Source organism: Myotis yumanensis, unplaced genomic scaffold (genome assembly GCF_028538775.1).
Source record: "Myotis yumanensis isolate MYYU_CA2020_CCGP unplaced genomic scaffold, mMyoYum1.0.hap1 SCAF_3, whole genome shotgun sequence".
NCBI lineage: Eukaryota > Metazoa > Chordata > Mammalia > Chiroptera > Vespertilionidae > Myotis > Myotis yumanensis.
This window is the reverse complement of record NW_027223754.1, coordinates 46,362,121-46,387,262: the sequence shown is the minus strand read 5'-3', so window position 1 is coordinate 46,387,262 and position 25,142 is coordinate 46,362,121. Positions and strand designations below refer to the sequence as shown.

The window sequence follows — 25,142 nt, the reverse complement described above, 5'->3', positions numbered from 1 at the left end:
TTGGGAACAAGAGAAAATGACTTATTTACAGTGTTACAGGCCAGAGAGTGAATGTAGTAAGCCTTTTCTAAGTGCAGTATTCTATTTACAAAATCATAAGACTTTTATAAATTGCCAGACTGCATTGCATAAACCAAATGTCAACAAAACAGTGACCTTTCAAATTGCTGGTGCAACAGGGGCCAAGATCAGAAAGCTCAAACTGAAAAGAAGCACTGACAAGAAATTCTACGGAAATGACTTATGTGTTTGGTCAAGTTAACAGAACGTGACATATTGTAAAATGTGTTTGGCTTTTTAAGTAGAGTAGTGTATAAAGGTTTAGCTGCATTTGAAAATATAAATCTGGAGATTTGTGATAGGTTTTGTAGATAAACTATTTTCTAAATTGGAAAGAGAGAGCTTGGGAAAGTTTGGTATAAGTAAGAATTTTAAAAGATGACTGTGATAGCGAGAAAGGTGAAAATAGGGTGGAGTAAGTTGGGGTGGAGATGGGAACAGAGTTGGAGGTTTGGCGTAAAGGGAAGTTACATTGCAAAACAATAATGAGAGTCTGCATATAGTTTTATTTTTTAAATTGATTTTATTGGGGAGATATTGGTTAATAAAATTATATAGGTTTCAGATATACAATTCTATAACACATCATCTGTATATTGTATTGTGTGTTCAACACCCCAAGTCAAGTCTCCTTCCATCACCATTTATCCTCCCTAAAGGTAAACCTTCTTCCACCTCCCTCTGCTCTCTTTTCCTGATGGTAGTCACCATACTGTTGTCTGTCTATGAGTTGTTAGTCTTTGCTTAATTCTATCACCTTTTTCACCCAGTCCCCAACCACCTCCCCTCTGAAAGCTGTCAGTCTATTCTCTGTATCTATGAGTTTGTGGGCTTTTTAAGGTCTCATTTAAAATATGTTACAGAGGTAGTTTTAAAATACACATTGAGGAAATTTGAATCAGAGTTCTAATTTCAAAATGTTTTGAACTGTTCTTTACCCATTTCCCATATATTTCTTTATAGGTTTCAGTTAAATTTATGAAAGTGCAAATACTAATTGCTTTGTAACAAAATTAAATTCATACATATGTGTATATTTGCATGTTTATACAGGGTGGGGCAAAATAGGTTTACCATTGGTCCTATTTGGAAATAATTTAATAATTAATAATTAATAATACAAGAATAAACTGCTTCATGTACTCACAAATGTAAACCTACTTTTGCCCCACCCTACATAGAGATTTTTTTTCAGGCTCTTCTTAAAATGTATTCTTCAGAGATGTTTCATTAAAAAATAAAATTACAGGGTTTTTTTCTATTTCTTTAGTATTCTGTTTTGAAATTTCTGTCAACATTTTGATTTTCACTTACATATTTCCATCAATAGTATAAATTCATTTTTAAAAAGCAGATTTTACCATGTCTACATTTGAATTATTGACTAGAGGTACATATATGATGACTAAGAGTTTCTAAATACCTTTGCTTCTTGTATATCTGTATAAACGATTGTAAGAGAATCGAGGAAATGTTTTAGAGATATATCATTATATATAGGATTTGGAAGCACATTCAATTGCTCTCATGTTTAGAGATTTTTTAATTTGATGAATATGTTTCTCTTTCACAGTAAACACGTTGTATATGTGAGCCACCTATTGCCAGAATTTATTGGTTTGAAAGGCTATTGCAACCGTGGAATAGTGCCAGTTAATAAAAAGCAAATTGAGTCTACTGAGAGATTAATTCCCCAGCTGAAAGAAATACATTTGCCTTAGAGTCATCAGATATTCTACCCACCAAAATCATTCTCCAAGATAGCATCCCTAATGAGCTTCCTAAACCAATTAAACATAAGCAGGAAGCATCCGTCATCAAAAATGACTATTTTCAGCTAATCAGCTAAAGGCATATACTGCATGGCATTAGGAACACCCTAAAATTGGTTTTTGTTTTCACTCTACTCTCACTTTGTTTACTTCTCAATTTTATGGGTGCAGTGTCTTGCACAGACACTCTAAATGAGCATATTGCTTTAAAGGTCATAAAGTGCCTCCCTTGCATTATTATTCAGTAGAATAAAATGAGTTTTAATGGGCTTACGTGATTTGCTTAAAGGCACACAATGTGTGGCTGGGACTCAAATCATACCCTTTATTATAATTGTTCTAGAAATGCACAAGTATTGATCAACTTTCTACCTTTCATGACAGGGTTCAAGTGTTTAAAATGACATCATTCAAGGTAGTATGAAGATATAGGGGGGCATTTTTACTCCCATATGTTCCCTCCTTCAAAGAATCAGCAATACCATTTCCTCCTGGTTCTAATGATAATAATGAACACTTGAAGTATGCTAGCAGTTTACATAATTGAACCAAAATAATAACTCACAAAAATCTTTCAAATAAATATATTTTCTCCCAATTTACAGATGCAAAACAGATAAGCCTAGAGAAGTAATGTTAAATCATTTGAAGTTTTAAGTTTTGAAAAATTATTATATGTTCTATATTTTATGAATATATTCAACAGCTATTCATGTCTGTGGGGAAAATGAAGAGATATTTGTAACAGGATGTGGTATGAGTGTGTCTGTTGTAATATTACTTATTTTCATGTGACATTTATAGAAATTGGCTTCATTATCATTCTATGGTCATTTTGTTTGTGAATGTTCCTTTAAATGTGCACATGTGGAAACCCTTTTGTTTTATTAAAGACATGTGAGGAGGGCTCCTCTTTGATGGAAGTGGTTTCAGAGTAGAATGTGAAAAAACATTTGCTATTTGTGTGAAGCCAAAAGATGGGGGCGGGGGGGGGGGGGGGACGGTGGGAGGGGACGGGGGTGATTTGCATGCTGTCTCTAAGAGACATTGGGGGAGGAGAGGACTGGAAAGGACTGGTCCTCCCTGAAAGAAAGGGGGAGGATTTCATTACCTGATGAACCAAATTCTGAAGCTAAAGTTCCCTCCATACCCTAGAAAAAATAATATTTTTGCACAAATCAATTATTTGAAAAATATTTTTACATATTCATTTTAAAAGGTAATTAAAACTTCCCTTTTCTTTCTAGTTTATAGGAATTTATATGGCAAATAGATATGTTTGGGAAATATTTCTTGATATGATATTTTAATGTCAAATTTTTGTTTAAATAACTTCTTAGATCTTTCAAATAAATACTTTTTCTCCCAATTTACAGATGCAAAACATGTGTCCAGTTACTCAGGAATGAGATTGTTTTTAATTTATTTCTTATTAAGGATTAAAGAGAAAAATAATTTAGCAAGATTGCAAAACTAAGTCTTTAGTCTATTGCTCCTTTTTATCTGACTTCATATTATTTCTTTTATTTTAATTCTAAATTATTGCATATTCATGAATGCCAAATTGGAAGTACAGTAAGGTATATACTGAGCACTTGTTAAGAACTAAAACATAGTATGAATTCAAATTTATATGAATGTATATCTTTCAAAACGCATACACATTGTATAGTATGTGCTCAATAGATGTCACTTAATGAATAATGAATCAATCTTCCAGTCAATAAGCATAAATCCAGAGTTATTCTAGAACATTATGGCCTCCAAAGATTTGAGTAAAAGTGAAAGCCCTTTATTGACTTAGATGTAAAGGGCATTGAAGACAAGGTAAATATAATAAATTATTTTCAAAGTTAAAATAAAGAAATTAAACCTTGTTTATTTAGCATCAACAATGTTGAAATCCCTATGATAATGATGGTGAGTATATGATGATTAAATCATGTTCCCTATGATCAACTTATCCAGCTATATCCGGGATCAATCTGACCCATGCTGTCAGACCCCCAATAATACCCATCTCCCTCTAGTAGGATCAATACTGCTGTCTCCTCTGTATAAAGGTTCTACCTTACAATGCTCATTTTCTTGCTTCTCAGTTATCATGCATCCACAAATGTTCATTTTTATTCTCACAATTACAATAAAACTTAACTTGTTAAAAAAAAATCCCAATAAATTTCCCATCAACTAAAATAATAGGATTTTCACAGTAAGATCCATATTCAAAATCTCATATTTCCCAATAGCATATGCCCAAGAAAGTTAACTGTCAATGAATGGTACACACATTTAAAAGGTCAGAGAAAAATGTGTGGACTGGAAAAATAAGTTATTTGAGTTAAGCTTAAAATTATGTATACTGTAATAAGTTGAAGAAGAGCAAAGGGGTTATTTTATGTGAAGGAAAAACAAAAATTGGAAGCGAGGAGAATATAAAACAAGCATAAACAAATTGTTGACTATGCATTCATATAATTTCTGTATGAAAAACACAATGCTGTGTGGCTGAGTTTGGGTACTGGGGGCAGTGGGCAGTGTTTAGACATATTTTCTTTTAAAACTATATAATATACGGGACCTTGACTGGAAGCTAAATTTGAACTTCTTTTTTAGGCTACATTTCCAAAAGTACGTCAATGGAGGAGGGGTTAATTTGCTTATGTAAATTTGGAAAATGAGAGGTGAACCTAAACTAAACAAAATTGCTTCCTGTCAAATTCTTCAGGTATGAATTCCTCAAACATTTTACCACCAGACTTCTTTCTGTGACTCATCTATCTGGACTGATATCTATCTTCCAGGCATGTTGGGAACCAGTGGTTTTTGATAGTAAAGAGTCACAAAGAGTGCTAAGGCAGAGAAATGGCATGGCGAAAGTACTGATTAGGGAGAAATAAGCTGGTTTAGTAGATGAGAGAGACTGATATCCACTGCAGAAAAAGGAGTTGGGAAGATAAGTTGTGGTGATGCATTACTAGTGGAGACAAATGGTTCTACTTTAATATACAAAGTGGTAGAGTATGTTTTATATCCAATTCTTACTTAGAAATGAACTACAGGTTAATAAGGGCTATAAACAAAGACGTGAGTGTAATGTGTATACAGATGAGAACACAATTTGTCAGGATGGGTTCCCAGAAAGAGACCAAAAAGTCCCATCCTCCTTCCCCCGTCACCAAGCTACAATCTCTGTGATTTATGCTGATAGCCAGGTAAAATTTACGCCTTTTATTTTTATTTTATTTTTAAAAAGAATAAAGGATTTATATTGTTAATTGAAACGTCTTTATTTTTGATGTGAGGAGAAAGATGAGCAAACTCAGAAGAAATCAAAATAGCTTAGTTCAAAAGATGTGAGATTTGCCCAATTGGCATGGCTCAGTGGTTGAGCATTGACCTAAGAACCAAGGGGTCATGGTTCAATTCCCAGTCAGGGCACATGCCCAAGTTGCTGGCTGGATCCCCAGTGTGGGGATGTGCAGGAGGAAGCCAATCAATGATTTTCTCTCATCATTAATGTTTCTATCTCTCTCTTCCTCTCCCTTCCTCTCTGAAATCAATAAAAATATATTTTTAAAAAGATGTGAGATTTTGAATATGGATCTTACTGTGAAAATCCTATTATTTTAGTTGATGGGAAATTTATTGGGATTTTTTACAAGTTAAGTTTTATTGTAATTGTGAGAATGAAAATGAACATTTGTGGATGCATGATAACTGAGAAGCAAGAAAATGAGCATTGTAAGGCAGAACCTTCACACAGAGGAGACAGCAGTATTGATCCAACTAGACCAGCCGTGGGCAAACTACGGCCCGCGGGCAGGATCCGGCCCGTTTGAAATGAATAAAACTAAAAATAAAAAAAAAGACCGTACCCTTTTATGTAATGATGTTTACTTTGAATTTATATTAGTTCACACAAACACTCCATCCATGCTTTTGTTCCAGCCCTCCGGTCCAGTTTAAGAACCCATTGTGGCCCTCGAGTCAAAAGTTTGCCCACCCCTGGGTTAGGGGGTGATGGCAAACCTATGACACGCGTGTCAGGGGTGACAGGCAAACTCATTTTTTTGGTTGATTTTTCTTTGTTAAATGGCATTTAAATATATAAAATAAATATCAAAAATATAAATCTCTGTTTTACTATGGTTGCAAATATCAAAAAAATTTCTATATGTGACACGGCACCAGAGTTAAGTTAGGGTTTTCCAAAATGCTGACACGCCGAGCTCAAAAGGTTCGCCATCACTGTACTAGAGGGAGATGGGATTATTGGGGCCTTACAGCATGGGTCAGATTGATCCTGGATATAACTGGATAAGTTGATCATAGGGAACAGCAATTGTATCTCTTGCGCATAGAATTGGAAAACAGTGAGAGGCATTGAAAAAGGTAGAGAACCTGAAAGATAGACTAGGTCAAATCCAATAGCATAATCTTTTCAGTAGGTGTTATGAATATGTCGACATTTTATCCTGAGCAATATGTTAGAGAATCAAAAGAGACCAGAAAAAAACATTGCCCAAGAAGTAAGTGGCGGTTAGAGAGTGTATTCATTTTCTGTTGCTGCACAACAAAAAACCAATTTCTTAAAATAGTAAGTTTTGATTTACATGCAATATCTTTCCCTTTATATTTTTTTATTTTTATTATTTTTTATTTTATTGTTTAAAATATTACAAATAGTAGTGCACATGTCTTCTTTTTTTCCCCATGATCTCCCCCCGGCGTCCTCCACCCCCTGGCACATGCCCTCACCACCCCCCCTGAGTGTCTTGTGTCCATTGGTTATGCTTATATGCATGCATATAAGTCCTTCGGTTGATCTCTTAAACCACCCCCCCAACCCTCCACTGCTTTCCTACTGTAGTTTGACAATCTGTTCGATGCTGCTCTGCCTCTGTATCTATTTTTGTTCATCAGTTTATAATGTTCGTTATATTCCACAAATGAGTGAGATCATGTGGTATTTTTTAGTTCAAATTTGCTGGGTTGGGTCTTTATGACTTGTATATTGTAGGTGTTGTTCCTAAGATGCCATCTTTGTTTTGCCCAGAAACCAATAAAATATTGTAATAATAATTAGGGAAGTGAAGAGAAAATAAAGTTAAAATGGAAAAGTGTTGAGAAAGAATATCAGAAGCAAAAGGGGATAACACATCACCAGAAAGTTTGATTTTTGTTATACTTACCAGGTAATACTTAGAAACAGTTTGATTTAACTCACCTAATTGAATTCTTTCAATAAATGTGCTGGTGGTGTTTAAGTAATATTGTAATATTGTAATAGAATACATACTAAAGTAGATAATAATAATATATTAATTTTTAATTCTCCAACACTGTGCAAAGTACTTTATGTGTATTTTTTTTCTCACAATAAGAAAAATGGCTCATTGTCCATATTTTAGATATGAGGAAACAAGCTAGTTATTCAGTAATTTATATAATGTCCATTGTCTCATGGTTAATATATGTCAGAATCAGGATTCAAATCTAAGTATGTTAGACCTCAGAGACCAAGGCCTTTATGATTATGCTAAATAACAAATGGCAAATGGTATAAAACAATGCCATTATCCTTCCTTTCTTGTTTTGGATTTTGAATTTGCATGTGCTTTGTTATCTAACTGTATCTCTCCTGCAAGAAGAAGCACACACATAAGTGCATTAAACACAGTAACTTATTGTTGCCTAAATCCACTTGACCATAAAGGAAGCCCTCTTTTTAAATTAAATATCTATTAATAAATTTGGTAAAATGCTGATGCATAGAAATAAATTCTGATAAGAATTTTAAAAGTGTTGCTGTTGTTTTAGCATTTCATTTTTGTTAGAAAAAATACATTTTAAGGAACTGTAATATTTCAGAATTCATGACCTTTTTTTGGAATGCTTATGAATTGTCAAAGTGTAGTTGCTTAGTGTAAATGTTCTTTTTTTTAAAAAATATATTTTATTGATTTTTTACAGAGAGGAAGGGAGAGAGATAGAGAGTCAGAAACATCGATGAGAGAGAAACATCCATCAGCCGCCTCCCGCACATCTCCCACTGGGGATGTGCCCGCAACCCAGGTACATGCCCTTGACCGGAATCGAACCTGGGACCTTCCAGTCTGCAGGCCGACGCTCTATCCACTGAGCCAAACCGGTTTCGGCAGTGTAAATGTTCTTTAAATGCTAAACATGTTTGTCTTAGGTATACGTAGAATATTTCACTCTATTTTTTCAATATGAATTTCTTTCCTTGGGTTGTGCATTTAATTACTGTCTGATAATCAATATTATTATATAGAAAATCTCTTAGAAGTAACAACCATAATGCTTTCATAAAGTACCTTGATAATGTAAATGACCATTAAGTGTTCAGCAGAGGTATATTTCATTCATAATATAGCAGTACCCTCTAGTGCTCATGTCTGGTCATGTGTTCTCCAGAACTGCCTTAGAGGGGTAAATATCATATATTGGATCATTTTACTCAGCTTTTGTGTTAAGTGAAATAGTTTATTATTTATAACATCACCTTTTTTAAAGGAGTTCAGGCATTTATATTATTCAAAAATATTACCAGCACTCTTTTGCTCTAGGGAAAATAGCTATTCCATCTATTTTGCTCATAAAAATAAATGAAATGCTTGAGAACAAGAAGTTGGTTAAATTTCTTAACTTACTTATAGAAATGGAAGTAGGACTTAAGTCTTTTGTTCCAAGGTTTAGTTCTGTGCTATATGCACTGGACTATATATTTGTTCCAAGAACTAAAGCTAAAAACGTATATGTCTAAAATTCTTTTAACCTTTTTCTGGAAGAATAGTACCAGTTTAGTAAAATAATTTTTAAGAAATTTTGGATTGTTGGTTTAAGAAACAGCAGAATATACTGTAATATACTGCAAAGGAAGGTGTGTTGCATTGGAGTTTGATTTATTGCACTTAAACATTGTTTATTCAGAAACAAAGGATCCTCTAGCCAAACTTTTCATGAGCAAGAAGACCTGGTTTTATTTGATTTCCAAAGCTTTAGCACAGAGCTAATATTCAGATCGTAGCCCTTTTGGCTGTAAAATCTTGCACATTATTTATTATTATTTCAGTCATTTTTACTTTTCTTATACACTTGATTTAGTACAGTGTCTACACCAAAATAGAACACCCACATAAGAACATAATCCTAATTTCTATATATGTCCCTGAATAGCATTTTTAAATGATTTGAATTTGCTCTTAAAATATTTTTTTAATTCATATTTAGTTGTTACAGGGTAGGTCACCCAAACCCGACAAGTGGGAAGTTCACCTGGGCAGTGGTGGCGGCGTGGTTGAACAGGTCAGCGGGGACTGTGACGATGAAGATGGTTGTGGGGGATCAGGAAGTGGAGAAGTCAAGAGGACACTAAAAATCACAGACTGTAAGTTATGATTCCAGTACTATTATTAAAGAATCAATTTTGAGATATAGTGAAGGATAATTATTGTTATGAATGTAAAGTAATAATGACAGTAAATTTAGAAGCATGCAAGAGGAGTTGAAAATGAACCTACTTTTAGTTATTTAGGACATACATGCTTGGGGTTTTGTTTATTTTTAACTTATGGCTTTTAAATGGTGGTAACATTTTTGTAGGAGAAACGAGTGAATGATCATCAGTGCTGAGAATTAAAGGTTTTAAAGTGAGATCATCCTTAGGGCATGATCAAACTAGTAACTAGTATGGTGGACAATAAATGTATATTGGTGAATAATGTTAAATGAGGATGGCTAAGGCCTATAAGTAAATAAATACTGCATTTTAATGTTATCATGCCATAATATCAAACTATTTTATTTAATAGATTTTCATTAGAGTCAAATTGCAAAGAAATTGGTTAACTATATGTTTGTTATGGTAAAAAAAAAACACACACACAAAAAACAAACAACTCCTTGGATTTAACTCTTATGAATTTGGTTTTCCAAAAATGCTCACCAATCATTCACTTCGTTTTGATTGTATGGGTTTGGAAAACACTTCTGGTATAGCTGGACCGATCAATATCACAAAAGATGGAACTGCCAAATTAAACAAAAATCACCAAATGAATTTAGTTTCCTTGTGTTAACATACAAAATGAGGAATAGACATTCTCCATTGTTATGTGTATACATTTGTTGACATGGGTGAGACAACCAAGGTCATCAACTGAGAAATGTGTGCAAGTGAATGTACCCAGAGCAGCTAACTTTCAAGTACTCATTTATCTCCGGTCATACCAAAGATAATTGCTTTATAAAGTAATCTCTGGACCTGTGCCTTCTGTGGAGACTGGCCTGACAGTCCCCCTCTAAACCACAACAGGCTATTTTGGGTCTGTTGGACATGTCATGGTGGGAGAAGATTTTATTTGCTTTTTATTCTTTTATAGTTAATGTAGAACTCTACTAATGTTTCAAGCATCAATGCCCCATTCCTTCTAGCACCTTATTTATAAGCCAAACATTAGATAAAGGAGTAGAAGCCAAAAGAGGTGTAAAATCAAAGATAAAAATCAATACAAAGAAATATATTTTTCTGTTAAACACAGTAAGAAATTCAACATAGAAGGTAAATGGATTTAGTACACTTGGAGCAGCAACTGAACAAAGGCCACAGAATTTAATGTATTAATTTAATTAATACAATTTCCTAGTGAAAATTAAATATCTTCTACTTTTGTAGGAACAGATAAGTATATGTGTTTTTGTTATTGGTTTTAATACAGTTTATCAGTTTATCACAAGAAGAAAAAAATGAAAACAAAATGGTTTTATTAAAAACATTTTTACTGAGTTAAAATGTCCTCCACTGTATTTTAGAATTATGATACTTATCTATTAGGGTACTACTGAGTAATTTTTCATTTTTATCCTATCCTTAGTACTGATATGTACCATAATTTCATTGCCATTTGAATATTAAGGCATAAAAAGTATTAGAATAAATAGCTTAGGTTGAAATTTCATTCTAATATAGATTATGAGTATGTGTGTATATACAGAATTAGCAATTTTATAGGAATTTTTCACTCCTGAGCATATTTATAAGCTCAAGAACTTCTTATGTAAAAATGGATAATCCTTTTTGTTTGTTTCACAAGAGAAGTAGAGACAATGGAGGATATTCACCTACTAATAGTTTTCTCACAGATCCATACTTGTCAAGGTGGCAAGAATGAATTTTTACTTCAAAACCCTGTTTTCAATTACTACTGAAATGGACAGGTATGATACAAGCATCTATCCATCAGATCTGGGAAGATTTAAGATATACATTGTTTTCAGCAAAAAAATCCACATCTGCTGTCGATGGCTTGCTGGTTATATTTCTAAGAGTTTATAGCTGTTGCCTTTCAATTTTTAATAAGTGGTTAGGAAGCCACTGTGGATAGCATGCTGAAATAGAGAGGGACAGGGAGAGTAGCAAAGGTAGGTCATATTTCTGTTTTCATAAAGCACTATAATATTTTTCCTGTGTTTGGCTAGTTTGATATGTTGGTAAAGCAAGTTAACACATAGTTTTACATGGTCTTACTGACTATAAAATATTGTTCTCTAGAAAGCTTACCAGGGCGTCCTTTGTGTTTAGAACTTGAAATACACCATTAGTTCTACGTTACATTGATATTTATTCTTTGTAAAATACAACATAAGTTGAACACAGTCCATTTGCCACCTCAAAAATGAATTTATTTCTTTATATAATTATAAGGAATAATTGTGTCATGTGAATGTAATGATTTTGCTCAATTTGTGCAAATGTCCAGATTGTTAAATATTTTACTGTCACTTGAATCAATTTTCTATTTCATTTGTATCCCTCCTGTAGACTATTATTAAATGTAAACTGTCATGTTTCTTATAAAACACAGCCATTTATGTAGTGTTCTTGCTTAGGAAATTGAAAATATTTTCTTAATTCAGTGGAATGATTTTAAAATTCCAATGTTACAGAAACTTATTTTATATTTTTATTTATTGAATTTGGGTCTTTTACATAGTATGCATATTTCACTGGTGGCCTGATTCACAGGATTGAAATGGTTTTAAGCCTTCGTTTCAGTTCACCTCTGATACCTGCATCTTTTCAAAGTACCTAATTGGCGCAGGTTCTAAATCCCAGTGGAAAAACGTTCTTTTAGCCATAACAAGCTGATTCAGATACCAGGCTTTCAAAAATAGTAGGGTGATTTTAAATCTTTGAATTGTCTTCACCTTTGCCTGTTGTCATATTCATCATTGCACATACAATATGATATAGCATGTTTAGCACTTTTTAAATTTTTTTTCTTTATTGATTAAGGTATTACATATGTGTCCTTATCACCCCATTGTCCCCCCACACCCCCACTCATGCTCTTACCCCACCCCGGTGTCTGTCTCCATTGATTAGGCTTATATGCATGCATACAAGTCCTTTGGTTGGTCTCTCCCCCTTACCCCAATGGCGAGGATGTTTAGAACTTTTAAAAATAATTTTACTTTAACTGAGAAATCTGTAAATGACAACTAAGTCTGTTAAGTGTGTGTGCATATGACTTATTTCCCAGAGGTGTTCTCAACATGCCTCTGCAGAGTAGTTAGATCTGGGTCTATAGAGACTGGTATATTCATAGTACCAATTCAGCATTCTGATTCCTAGGCCCTGCTGAATTACCTCTTATTCAGTCACCCAAAGGCTATCTTTTTAAGGACTGTTTACCATTAGGTTCTTCTTATCTCATGAGACATTCCTCCTCTTCTCTTTAATGGGTTCTCCTCATCTTCCCACAATCTAAATATTTAAAGAATCCAGGACTCAGATCTCAAGCCTTTTGTTGCCTCTATTCTCAACTCTCAACTCTTCCCTGTTCTACAAACTACCCACTGCATCATAACAGCGATAAGGGTATGGTACCCGCCATTGATAGCACTGTCCAGTTTAAAAACATTCCTCTTCTATGTGTTATCTCAACAGTAGGCTTAGCAAAACAGAAATTATTAAAGTTCAATGATATTAACTTAGAAATAGAGATAACACATTGGAATATCAAGTCACTGAATCTAGAAAAAAAATGTTGGTTCATCTTCTATAGCCTAGAATAAATCAAACGTGTTTGTTCTATTGTTTATGTTGTATTTTTGGATTTGTTAGTAACTAACCTTAGAAGAGCCTCTGCCAATACATCTACATCATGATACTACCAATGACCTTGGAAGAGAATAGTGCATTTCACATGCATAGCACAATAAAAATGATATTTTGTTAGCCACTGAAGAATAATTGTAAATTGACCCTTGAACTATATGCATTTTAACTGTGCAGGTCCATTTATAGGCAGATTTTTTTCAAGAAATACATATAGTACTATAAATGTATTTATGATTTTCTCAATAACATTTTCTTTTCTCTTCCTTAATTTATTATGAAAATACAGTGTATAATACATGTAGCATATAAAATATATGTTAATCAACTGTTTATATTATTGGTAAAATTTCTGGTCAACAGTAAGCTATTAGTAAGTTTTTAGGAAGTCAAAAGTTATATGTGGATTTTCGTGAGGGTTGGTGGCCCTAACCTTCACGTTGTTCTAGGATAAACTGTATTTCATAACCCCCCTTATCCACATACAGTTTTAGGGGGTTCAGTTACCCTTGGTCAACCATGGTCCAAAAATATGAAATGGAAAATGCCAGAAATAATTCGTAAATTTTAAATTGCATGCAATTTTGAGTAGCATAATGAAATCTCAGAGCATAGCACTCTGTCTGATGGGAGACGTGAATCATCCCTTTGTCCATTGTATCCACACTGTATATGCTACCCACCATTAGTTACTTACTAGTAGTAGCCAACGTGATGATCAGATTGACTGTTGCAGTATTACGGTGCTTGTGTTTAAGTATCCCTTATCCTAGACTAACACTACGTCACAATGCCTATGTCATTCACCTCACTTCATCTCATCACGTAGGCATAGTGTCATCTCACATCATCACAAGAAAGGTGAGTATAGTACAATGAGATATTTTGAGAGAGAAAGAGACACCATATCAACATAACTTTTTATAATATATTATGCATTATTCTATTTTATTGTTGTTGTTAATCTCTTACTGCGCCTAAGATACAAATTAAACTTTATCATAGGTGTCTATGTATAGGAAAAAAATAGTGTATACAGGATTTGGTACTCTGTGGTTTTAGATATCCACAGGAGTCTTCAAATGTATCTTTTGTGGATAAAGTGGGGGGACTTCTGTACAGGATTATAGAGTGAGTGAAAATTCTTGGCTTTCTCAAATTTATTTTCCTGATAAATCACCTTCATTTCAAAATTTCAAATAGGAATTGAGGTTAGAAAGAACTCAAAAACATACTATCAGTGGCATTTTCTTTAGAAAATGCAATCTTTACTTTTCTTTCCAGAACTACTATAATTATGTATTTATTTATATCATATAAATTATTTTGTATTATTTTATGTTGTCTAGTTGATGATTTTTAAATTTAAATACAAATTATTTCAAACAGGTAATGCAAGCATATAAAATGTGTTTCCATTAATAACAGTTCCGAATATGTATATTAAAAGTATGTAGTCTTTTTAAAATTAAAGTTGTATCAAATTTCATTAAAGTGTATTCAGCTTACTTTGCAAAGTGTTGACAAATAGCCTATTAATGAATTATCCCAAATATAAGAAAAGGTACTGAAAATAACTAAGTAGCTTGTTGTGTTTACCTTATTCAATTACACTAAAAATAAATCATCTTTATATGGTTACTTAGATTCAAACCTTTGTGACATAGCGAAAATAATCTTGAATAATGACTGTACACTTTGATTTATACAGGGCAGGGCAAAGTATGTTTACAGTTGTTCGTGTGAAAAAAATAATACCATAATTAATAAAGAATAAACTGTTTCATGTACTCACATCTATAAACCTACTTTTTCCCCATCCTGTATTTTACAAGTGCCTAATACTGAAAGGTTATGTAAAACCCTGCATAATAAATCAGAAATATTCACAAAGAAACACATCCTCATCCTGTAGAATGCCCAAAATTGTAAAATTTTGAAGTTGTCGTCCACTGCAATTTTTACACTAATGATGAAAATTTTACTAACTAGAAATGAAGTATACGTTGAAGTTAAATATATTTCAATTAATATATAATCACTATGAATATTCTGATTATACATTTTCATTTTGGTCTTTAAATAATTGAGACCCATCCTGGCTGCTTGCTATTTTGTTAACAAGATTATTTAATGGAATCTGGATATCAATGAATCATCTAAAGTCATTTTTCATTCCCTTGAAAAGTTATATATCACATTCATGAATTTAAATAATAGAATTGAAATAGAAGGGTTTGTCCTTGAATGCCTAAGAAATGATTTTCACTGCTTTGGCTTAGACACAGAACTGATGTTAAATCACTGAGGTGAAAAGAGATGACTTATTAGTGAAAGCTTGAGGAGCCTCCTAGCATGCATTCCAGATCAGCCACCTGTTCTGCAAATCTCATAACTAAATCTATACCCCACCAGAGGACATAAAACAAAGTTATGGTCTGTTTTGACTAGGACAGTGTTAAATATAACTGGATGATCACTAAAGGAAGAAAAAAATTAAAATTTAAGAGCATATCATCAGATATATTTTATTATGACTTACTCAAATTCATATAGGTGACCATAAAGCAAAAAAGAAACCATATTTATATTCAGGTCTATTTTTATAACATTCTGTTGCAAATAAACAGAATGCTTACCAAAATTGGTATAGTCTCCCTCAGGATTAATTGCTAAAAGGCATCATGTAGAAACAAGTTGGGTATACTTCCAGCTCTTTAATAACTTCCATACCTCTACTGTGTAGAAAGAATATTTTCATCTAGCTTATTGACCAATTAAGTGCTCACAAACTATAAATAATTAAAATAAATAGTAGAGCATGTGATCTGGGCCCAAAGCTTCTCAAACTCTCTTGTGTATACAAATATGTATGCAAATCTCTCTTGGGGTTCCTGTTAAAAAGCCGAGTATGATACAGGAGATCTGAAGTGGGGCATTCCTTATGTGCTCCCAGAGGAGGGTCTTGCTGCTGGTCGATAGACCATACTGTGAGGAACAAACATGTACGCCTTGTTTATTAAAGCACTTATTTATTAGTATCTCTAAAATAAGTCTCTAGGAAGCAGCATGAAGAACTCATAAAACGCTACCTATCTTTGTATATTCTCATTACAAGAAAGCCTCATATGCAATAAGACATTGGGAATATAAAACCATTTGCCTGGGAGTGGTGACTTATCCTATATGGGTTTTAGTAGCAGTTTCAGTTTGATTGTTTTAGCCTTGAGTTTACTTTATCTCTATTTTTAAATGAATTTTTTTCCTTTTCTTTTTTTTTTATATCTCTAATCTCATTTCTGAACTTTTTCTAATTCTGATTTATGTTATTATTTTATATTATGTTATTTTTAATATTCTTTTCTTAATGCCTTTCAGCTCATTTTGAAGTGGTATATTAAAACTGTGGTCTATACTGGTGAGCTTTCACTGTAGAGAATACTTTGTTATAATCTTAATGGGAATTGATCACAAACCTTTTCGGTTGCTTATTTTTATGTAAATTTATATTTTCTAAATTTCTATAAGGAGGCTTGATTTACTAGTAGATGGAGTTTATAAATTTATTTAGTTCAAGGTCCCACTGTGTTCATGTATTGTTTAAAAAACATGGTGACTTGTTTTCTGAGCTATTCTAGCTTGTCCCCTCCCCTATATTTATTCAGCTTTTCTCTTTCCTAATTCTCCTTTGCTCTTGTCCCACTAATTCTCGACCCCACTTCCAGCAGTTTCTCTTCGATGTAGATAGGCCCTCTCAAGTGTAAGGAAGACTTACCAGATTAGTTCTGAGAGTTTAAAAGGTTTCAGAAGATCCAGCCCCTGAAGCCTTATATCAGGGTCTTCACACTCATCCACTGTTAAAATGAGCACTCTTCTCCCAATTCTCTGCTGTTTTCGATTTGATTTCCAGTGAATACCTGTTGACTATTTTGCATTTGTTTGGTTTCAAACAAATGCTCTGTAACCTGCTGTGTTGCTTTCAGTGCTTTCTCTGCACATATGATGATAGCATGCAGTTTTATGGTTCTTGGTAGTATGCCCTCATTCATTTGTATTTTGAGGTTCATGAGGGTAACTCATGAGATGGGCTGTACATGGTTTCCATTTCACCATCTAATTGTTCTGTATACTTCACATAGGGATTTGGGAGTTTCCAAAAGCTATAGTGCAACCACTGCTACTATCTTCCCCGAATCTCCCAGATTGTTTAAAATGTTCAAGGAAACATTGATGATCTTTTTTGTCTTTGGTTCTGTTTCTTGACATGCCATGCATGCAATCATATATACATGTATTTTCACATATGTGAAAAATAGCAGTGCCTTTCAAATTTCTATGTCACCAATAGTCTTTCTGCTAATGAAATATACTTCATTTTAATTGACATATGAATATACTATGATGCATTGTCTATTGTTTCCTAATTTAATGATCATAAGCACTGTTACTGGAAATCACCTTTATCACTTGAGTATAACTTACTTCAGATAGTAATATTCATCTTCAGAATCATCAATTACACAAACACTTTAAGTCAACTCATTTTTTAATGTTTTTGCCATAATTACATATCCTCAGACTTTTTAAGTTTCCAAACTTTAAGATATAATGATTAAAAAATATATTGTGTGTTAAAGTAAAATTGCACCAGACAGAATTGAATAGAAAAGGAAGTTCTTATTCAAAACTACTAAAATAGGAGTCAAGACTTTGCAATGTAAGGAAGATTGAACTCAACTCTACTGAAACAAAATGTGGGATAGTTTTAATTGCTGGGGTGAGCCACAGGAAAGGTACTGGGAGAGGGGTGTGTGTCGGGTGGAGTCTTTGGTCTATGTGATCAGGCATCTGATTTTGGCTAATGATACTTATCAAGGTTAGGCTCTTACCCATTCACAGAAATGGACAGATTGAGGGTCTATCTTTCTTTCTTTTTTAATTATTGATTAAGGTATTACATATGTGTCCTTATCCCCCCATTGCCCCCCACCCCCACACACACACTCATGCCCTCACCCCCCTGTTGTCTGTGTCCATTGGTTAGGCCTATATGCATGCATACAAGTCCTTTGGTTGATCTCTCCCCCTTACCTCCACCCTCCCCTACCTTCTCTCTGAGGTTTGACGGTATGATCAATGCTTCTCTGTCTCTGGATCTGTTTTTGTTCATCAGTTTATGTTGTTCATCATATTCCACAAATGAGTTAGATCATGTGGTGTTTTTCTTTCATTGACTAGCTAATTTCACTTAGCATAATGCTCTCCAGTTCCATCCATGCTGTTGCAAATGCTAAGAATTCCTTCTTTTTTGCCACAGCGTAGTATTCCATTGTGTGTATGTACCACAGGTTTTTAATCCTCATCTGCTGATGGACACTTAGGCTATTTCTAAATCTTAGCTATGGTAAATTGTGCTGCTATGAACATAGGGGTGCATATATCCTTTATTATTGGTTTCTTGGGATATATTCCTAGAAGCGGGATCACTGGGTCAAATGGGAGTTCCATTTTTAGTTTTTTGAAGAAACTCAATACTGTCTTCCACAGTGGCTGCACCAGTCTGCATTCCCACCAGCAGTACACGAGGGTTCCTTTTTCTCCACATCCTCGCCAGCACTTGGCATTTGTTGATTTGTTGATGATAGCCATTCTGACAGGTGTGAGATGGTACTGCATTGTCATTTTGATTTACATCTCTCAGATGATTAGTGACTTTGAGCATGTTTTCATATGTCTCTTGGCCTTCTTTATATCCTCTTTTGAAAAGTATTTATTTAGGTCTGTTGCCAATTTTTTGATTGGGTTGTTTATCTTCCTTTTGTTAAGTTGTATGAGTTCTCTGTAAATGTTGGAGATTAAACCCTTATCAGTGATAATCATAGCAATTAGACAAGAAGAAGAAATAAAAGGTATACAGCTTGGAAAGAAGATATAAAACTGTCATTATTCACAGATGACATGATACTGTACATAGAAAACCCTAAAGACTCCATCAATAAATTATTAGACTTAATAAATGAATTCAGCAATGTAGCAGGATACAAAATTAACGCCAAAAAATCTATGGCATTTCTATACACCAATAGTGAACTTACAGAAAAAGAGATTAAAAAAACAATCCTATTTATAATCATACACACACAAAAATCAAGATACCTAGGAATAAACTTAACTAAGGAGGTAAAAGACCTCTACTCAGAAAACTACAGGACGTTGAAAAAAGAGATTGAGGAAGACATAAACAGATGGAAGAACATACCATGTTCATGGACTGGTAGAATCAACATCATTAAAATGTCCATACTACCCAAAGCAATCTATAGATTCAATGCACTCCCCATTAAAATACCAACAGCATATTTCACAGATCTAGAATTAACTCTAAAAATCCATCTGGATTAAAAAAAAAAAAGACCCCAAATAGCTGCAGCAATCCTGAGAAAGAAGAACAAAGTAGGTGGGATCTCAATACCAGATATCAAGCTGTATTACAAAGCCACTGTTCTCAAAACTGCCTGGTACTGGCACAAGAACAGACATATAGATGAATGGAATAGAATAGAGAACCCAGAAATTGACCCAAACTGCTATGCTCAATTAATATTTGACAAATGAGGCAAGAACATACAATGGAGTCCTGACAGTCTCTTCAATAAGTGGTGTTGGGAAAATTAGACAGATACATGCAAAAAAAAAAAAAATGACACTAGACCACCAACTTACACCATACACAAAAATAAACTCAAAATGGATAAAAGACTTAAACATAAGATGGGAAACCATAAAAATCTTAGAGGAATCCACTGGTAGCAAAATCTCAGACACATGCTGAAGCAATATCTTCACTGATACTGCTCCTAGGGCAATGGAAACTAAAGAGAAAATAAACAAATGGGTCTACATCAAAATAAAAAGCTTCTGTACAGCAAAGTAAACCATTAACAAAACAAGAAAGCCCACTGCATGGGAGAACATATTTGCCAATGTTATCACTGATGAGGTCCTATCTTTCTTGATAATTACATTTCAAAGGAATGGTTCCCAGGTCCTTGACAGATAGTTTTTGCTGATAAAACTGATAAGAGGAGGGAAGAAGATTTACATTTCAAAGGGGCAGAGAATTTTTATCTTAAGTTTCCTAAAGTAAATCCTCTAAGAAACGGGAGGTCAAGGAGTTATAGTCAGGAAGGAACCTGACTAAAGTTTAGTGAAGCTGAGGAGGGTCTTTCTTGGTTATGTGTGTTTCACTGATTCCTAAAGTTGAGCATCACTTTTTGTTTATTGGTCATTTTGTGTTTCCTCTTTTGTGGATTGCCTTCATTTCCCCTTTTCCTGTTTTATTACTACTTTGATTTTAAGTTCCTCATTATATATCTAACAGGTAATATTTGTCAGTGTATGAATTATAAAAAAAATCTTACTGTTTCTGGTATGTATCTTATTTAAATACACCTATGTTGCCTTGATATATTTAAGGTACTCAAAGGGGAGACTTATACTTAAGTAAATACATTAAAATAAACTCTAAAAATAAAAATGGAATAATATAAAGATGGAGGACACATAAAAGGAAGAATGATAAATTCTATGGTGTTTTATTTTTTGGTGCCTCTCCCTCCCAAGAATAATATCCTAAAAGTTACACCTGAGCTTCTTTCCATAGAAGATCAACGATATCAAAAATGTCAGGGGGGCAGCTCATTCTTCTAGACAGAACATTTACAAAAGCCCACATGTTTCAAATATCACAGTGTCTCTGTGATGTGTTTGATCTTCCTGAAGCACCACTTTTTGAGGAGGGAATGAGACAGGAGGTTAGCAAAGCAGCCAGGGCCTCTACAATGTGGGAGCATATCTAATTGCCATAGTTATTAGTTCAGAGTTTGTTCTGTAGGAAACAAGGATTTACTCTTCTCCAAAGAATTCCAAAAGAAAATTCTTATATTCAAGGCCCAATACCCAAATAGAATAACTTTCAGTGATGTTCAGATAACAGTTAGTTCTATATTGTGCAATCAGCAAGCCCCAAACTAAACTTGTCACATTTCCTTCAAAAGCTATGTTGTGACAGGCCAGCTCAGCCAAGGTTTTGGTGAGCCTGAGCAGGGGTGGGGGGAGCGTGGGGCGGCAAAGGATGTAGAAAAGACAAAGAGAATAAGCTGGGGCTAGGTGGATCTCCTGTGCCTGGGTAAGGCCACAGAGAGAGACCCAGACAGCAAGCTGAGCCTTTATTTTATAGCCAGAGGTAAACAAGGTAGTGGTCACCATAGTTACAATGTTCTTGTGAGTTTCACTTGTTTTCCTAGTGCTTGCTGGACCTCCCACAGTCCATTAGCTACCCAGATAAGATCTAGGGAGAGTCATAAGGTCAGCCTAATTATGCTAAGAGGGCTGTGCCCTCTAAGCTGGGACTTGTTTGTGGCTTTGCCAACAGGTCAATCTGAGGCTTAACCCTATAGCCGCTCCCTACACTATGTCTTAATTTTCCCTTTGGTTGGTACACAATCACATGCCATCCTCTTAAGCCAGAAACTAAGGCATCCTCCTAGGTTCCTTTACTTTCTCACTCCTCTCATGTACTTTTCTCACTCCATTGTCTTTAACTGCTAAATTTTTCTTAAATACATTATTTACATTCTCTCTGTCCTATTCCCATTGCTACTTTCTTAACTTAGGTCTCCAACATCTCTTGTCAGAATTGCTTTTATTTTTAATTATTTTTTAAATATATTTTATTGATTTTTTTTACAGAGAGCAAGGGAGAGGGATAGTTAGAAACATCAGTGAGAGAGAAACATTGATCAGCTGCTTCTTGCACACTTTCTACTGGGGATGTGCCTGCAACCAAGGTACATGCCCTTGACTGGAATCAAACCTGGGACCTTTCAGTCTGCAGGTCGATGCTCTATCCACTGAGCCAAACTGGTTAAAGCAAGAATTGCTTTTATAATGTCCTACTCTTTGCTTCGATTTTGTCCATCTCTGCCCTGTTGTTGAAGCAGCCTGAGTGGTAATTAAACCGGCAACCCAGGCATTTGCCCTGACTGGGAATAGAACCCACAACCTCTTGGTGCACAGAATGATGCTCCAACCAACTGAGCCACCCAGCCAGGGCCATGAAGGACTTTTATTAAGCAGAGAATTGGCTGTCTAGGAGAGGAGGCCATTCAGTATTCAGAGATTCTGAAGAGTTAAACAATAGATTTTACTTACTTGTCATTTTAGACAGCCAATAAAACTTTTCTGAGGACACCTAGATGCTTTTGAACAAATGAATACCCTAATTGTCTCATTTTCCAAGGAAATGAGTGGTGGTTCTCAGTTATTCTTTCTTAAGACATAGACCGTTTTAAATTAAAGGATTGTTACAGCTATTCTACTAGTTATTTACCTGTTGTGCCTCAGCTCTAGGCCAACCTTCTAAAATTATTCCATGATTATGCAAACTGCATTTCCCAAATGCTCAACTAAATTTCCAAACTACAAGGTTTCTATAAATTACTAGAGGCCCAGCGCACAACATTCGTGCACTTGGATGGAGGGAGGGATCCTCTCAGCCTGGCCTGTTCCCTTTCACAGACTGGAAGCCCTCAGGGGATGTTCCACTGAGAGACATCCATAGCACTGCGGCAGTGGCAGGCCCGGCTTGTGGCTGAGTGGTGCTCCCCTGTGGGAGTGCACTGACACCAGGGGGCAGCTCCTGCGTTGAGTGTCTTCCCCCTGGTGGTCAGTGTGCATCATAGCAACCAGTCATTCCAAAGTTGGGTCAATTTGCATTACCCTTTTATTATATAGGATGTTTCCCAGCCCTAGCCAGTTTGGCTCAGTGGATAGAGTGTTGGCTTGTGGACCTAAGAGTCCCAGGTTCGATTTCAGTCAAGGGTACATGCCTGGGTTGCGGGCTTGGTTCAATGTGCAGGAGGCAACCAATCAATGATTCCCTCTCATCATGGATGTTTCTATCTCTCTCTTCCTTTTCCTCTCTGAAATAAATAAAAAATAAAAAAATTAAAATGACACAAATTATGTTTCTCGATTATCCTGGCAGCCAGTGTTCTGTTCTTTTTCTGCCAATGGGAGATACTAAAAGAAGATCAAAAGAAGGGAGAAGAAGAAAATGCTTCCCTCCTGTTTCCAGTTCTTATCTGGGTTACATCCACAGTAAAGTATCATAACTCCCCTGCCTGCAGACACTTTTAGCTCTTGCAGTAGCAACTATGTTTTACCCCTTAAAGATAGAAGGTACCTGTGCCAGCTAACTTTGCTTCCGATGATAGTCTAAGACCAGCAATGTGTTGCCCTATGTGGGTCTGAACATCATCCAGGAAGGGTTGCGCTCCCATTTTGTCCATCCTGAGGAATAAACTTCCCTCTCAAGCCCCCATCGCTTCCTTTTCTTTAATCCTAAGTGTGGGAGCTACTCCCTGTAGTTACTAATATCTCTAGTTTTCAACATCTTCTTTTTGTTCCACTAACCTTTAAGTAGCTACACACCACTTCCATTTATTATCTATAAAGTAGCTATAAATCCCTATGTATTTTTTACTGGACCCTGCTGATACAGCTGGTGTTAATTATATATAGTTAGAATCAGAATGTAATTATTATCTGAAAACCAAATAAGAACTTCCTCTAGTTTTTAAGGAGATAACACTGCCATTTTCTGTAAGAGTATATTCTGCCATGAAGGCCAACACCTGGTTTACAATTTCCTCCCACCTTACAGCGGGAGATAATCATGTAGAAAATTAGAAGAAAGAATCCATTCATGCTTGGACATAGTGAACAGAGAATGAGAGGAAATAGTTTTCTGGGTGAGAAATCCCTGGAAGATCAGTCCTGGCACCAATGAGTCTTTGTTTTAATTTGGCACAGTGCCTAATTCTCTTGAGTTAACTAGAAGCATTGAGTGTCAATGAAACCACCATATAAAACTGCCTCTGCTGGGACTATTGGGTTTGGGTCTGGTTAAGGCAAGGCAATTGAAACGTACATGCAACATACATACATACATACACACATACACACATACGTAAATAGCAATGCTAAGGTACTAAACGTTGTTGGTTCTTGAAAGCAAATTCCATGTCCCTTTCCTTTACTATTATTAATATCAGGTTTAGAATATTTAAATTAATTCTCTAAGATACAGATAAGTACTTCTTCAACATCTTGTATATTTGCTATACATATATTTCAGAAGTGTGATTCTGTTTCCACAACCAGCACCAAAAGCATTATTAATTTTTATGGGCCACTAAAGAGTATAGTTTTGAATATTAGTTGTATTAACTATAATAGGTTGTAAGATCTCCAGAGAAAGTCAGACAGCACCTTTTTATTATATTTTCATTCATCACAGAACTACCTTTGATCATGGAATATACGACTTCCATAAGAATTATCATTGTGCTGTTTCAAATGCAGATTGTAGAATTCCAAAAACACTGAGTCAACATTTTAATGGCTAGAGTCAGGAAATTTATATTTAACAAGCATAATAAATAATAATTATTGCCAAAAAAGCATGAGAACAACTGCCTCACAGTCTTTATTACCAGAATTCCTCCAAAAAATGAGACATTTAATGAATGTGCTCTGAATTTCAAGAATAGATATGAGAATAATCTACATATCTCTAATACATATTTTAATTAACATTAAAACTCAGATTTTCTAATGAGTTGAAAATATTGACATTAATATTAGTCAAGAATATTAACCAGAAACTAAAATGAATATAAACATATTCGCATTCAAAAGGCCATATGTGTTAAGTACAGGATATATTTAATTAACATAGTTTTCTTCAACAACTATCAGTATTTGTGATTTACATAAATAACTCTCCCATATTTTCACATAGTAGAGACCTGACTGTGAAATTTTTGCATTAATTTAATGTGCTATTTTAAGTGAAAATTAATGTCAAAAGTAATTATTTGAGTGCTAATTGTTAAACTGGAATGTAAACCAATGAATTTATAAATTTCTAGATTAACTAGGGGCCCAGTGCACGAATTTGTGCACCTTGAAAGGAACTGTGGGCCATGAGGCTGTGGTGGGCACAGGGGTGGGTCTCATCCCATCCTCCATGTCCCCACCTGGCCCCTCCTGCCACAGTCCCGGTCTCCTGTTTGCTGGCAGCCTCACTCCTGCTGCTG

General features: G+C 34.7%; 1 protein-coding gene across 4 annotated transcripts in view; it reads left to right on the top strand.

Moving 5' to 3' along the window:
- Nucleotides 1-25,142, top strand: part of GPC5 (glypican 5) — a 1,289,857-nt gene that overhangs the window by 648,774 nt on the left and 615,941 nt on the right. For 3 of the 4 annotated variants that reach the window (XM_070408837.1, XM_070408839.1, XM_070408840.1), the window contains exon 7: nt 9,090-9,246. In XM_070408837.1, coding sequence (XP_070264938.1) covers nt 9,090-9,246 — 157 coding nt within the window. The remainder of the gene's footprint in view (nt 1-9,089; nt 9,247-25,142) is intronic. The other variant, XM_070408838.1, reaches the window with a different exon arrangement.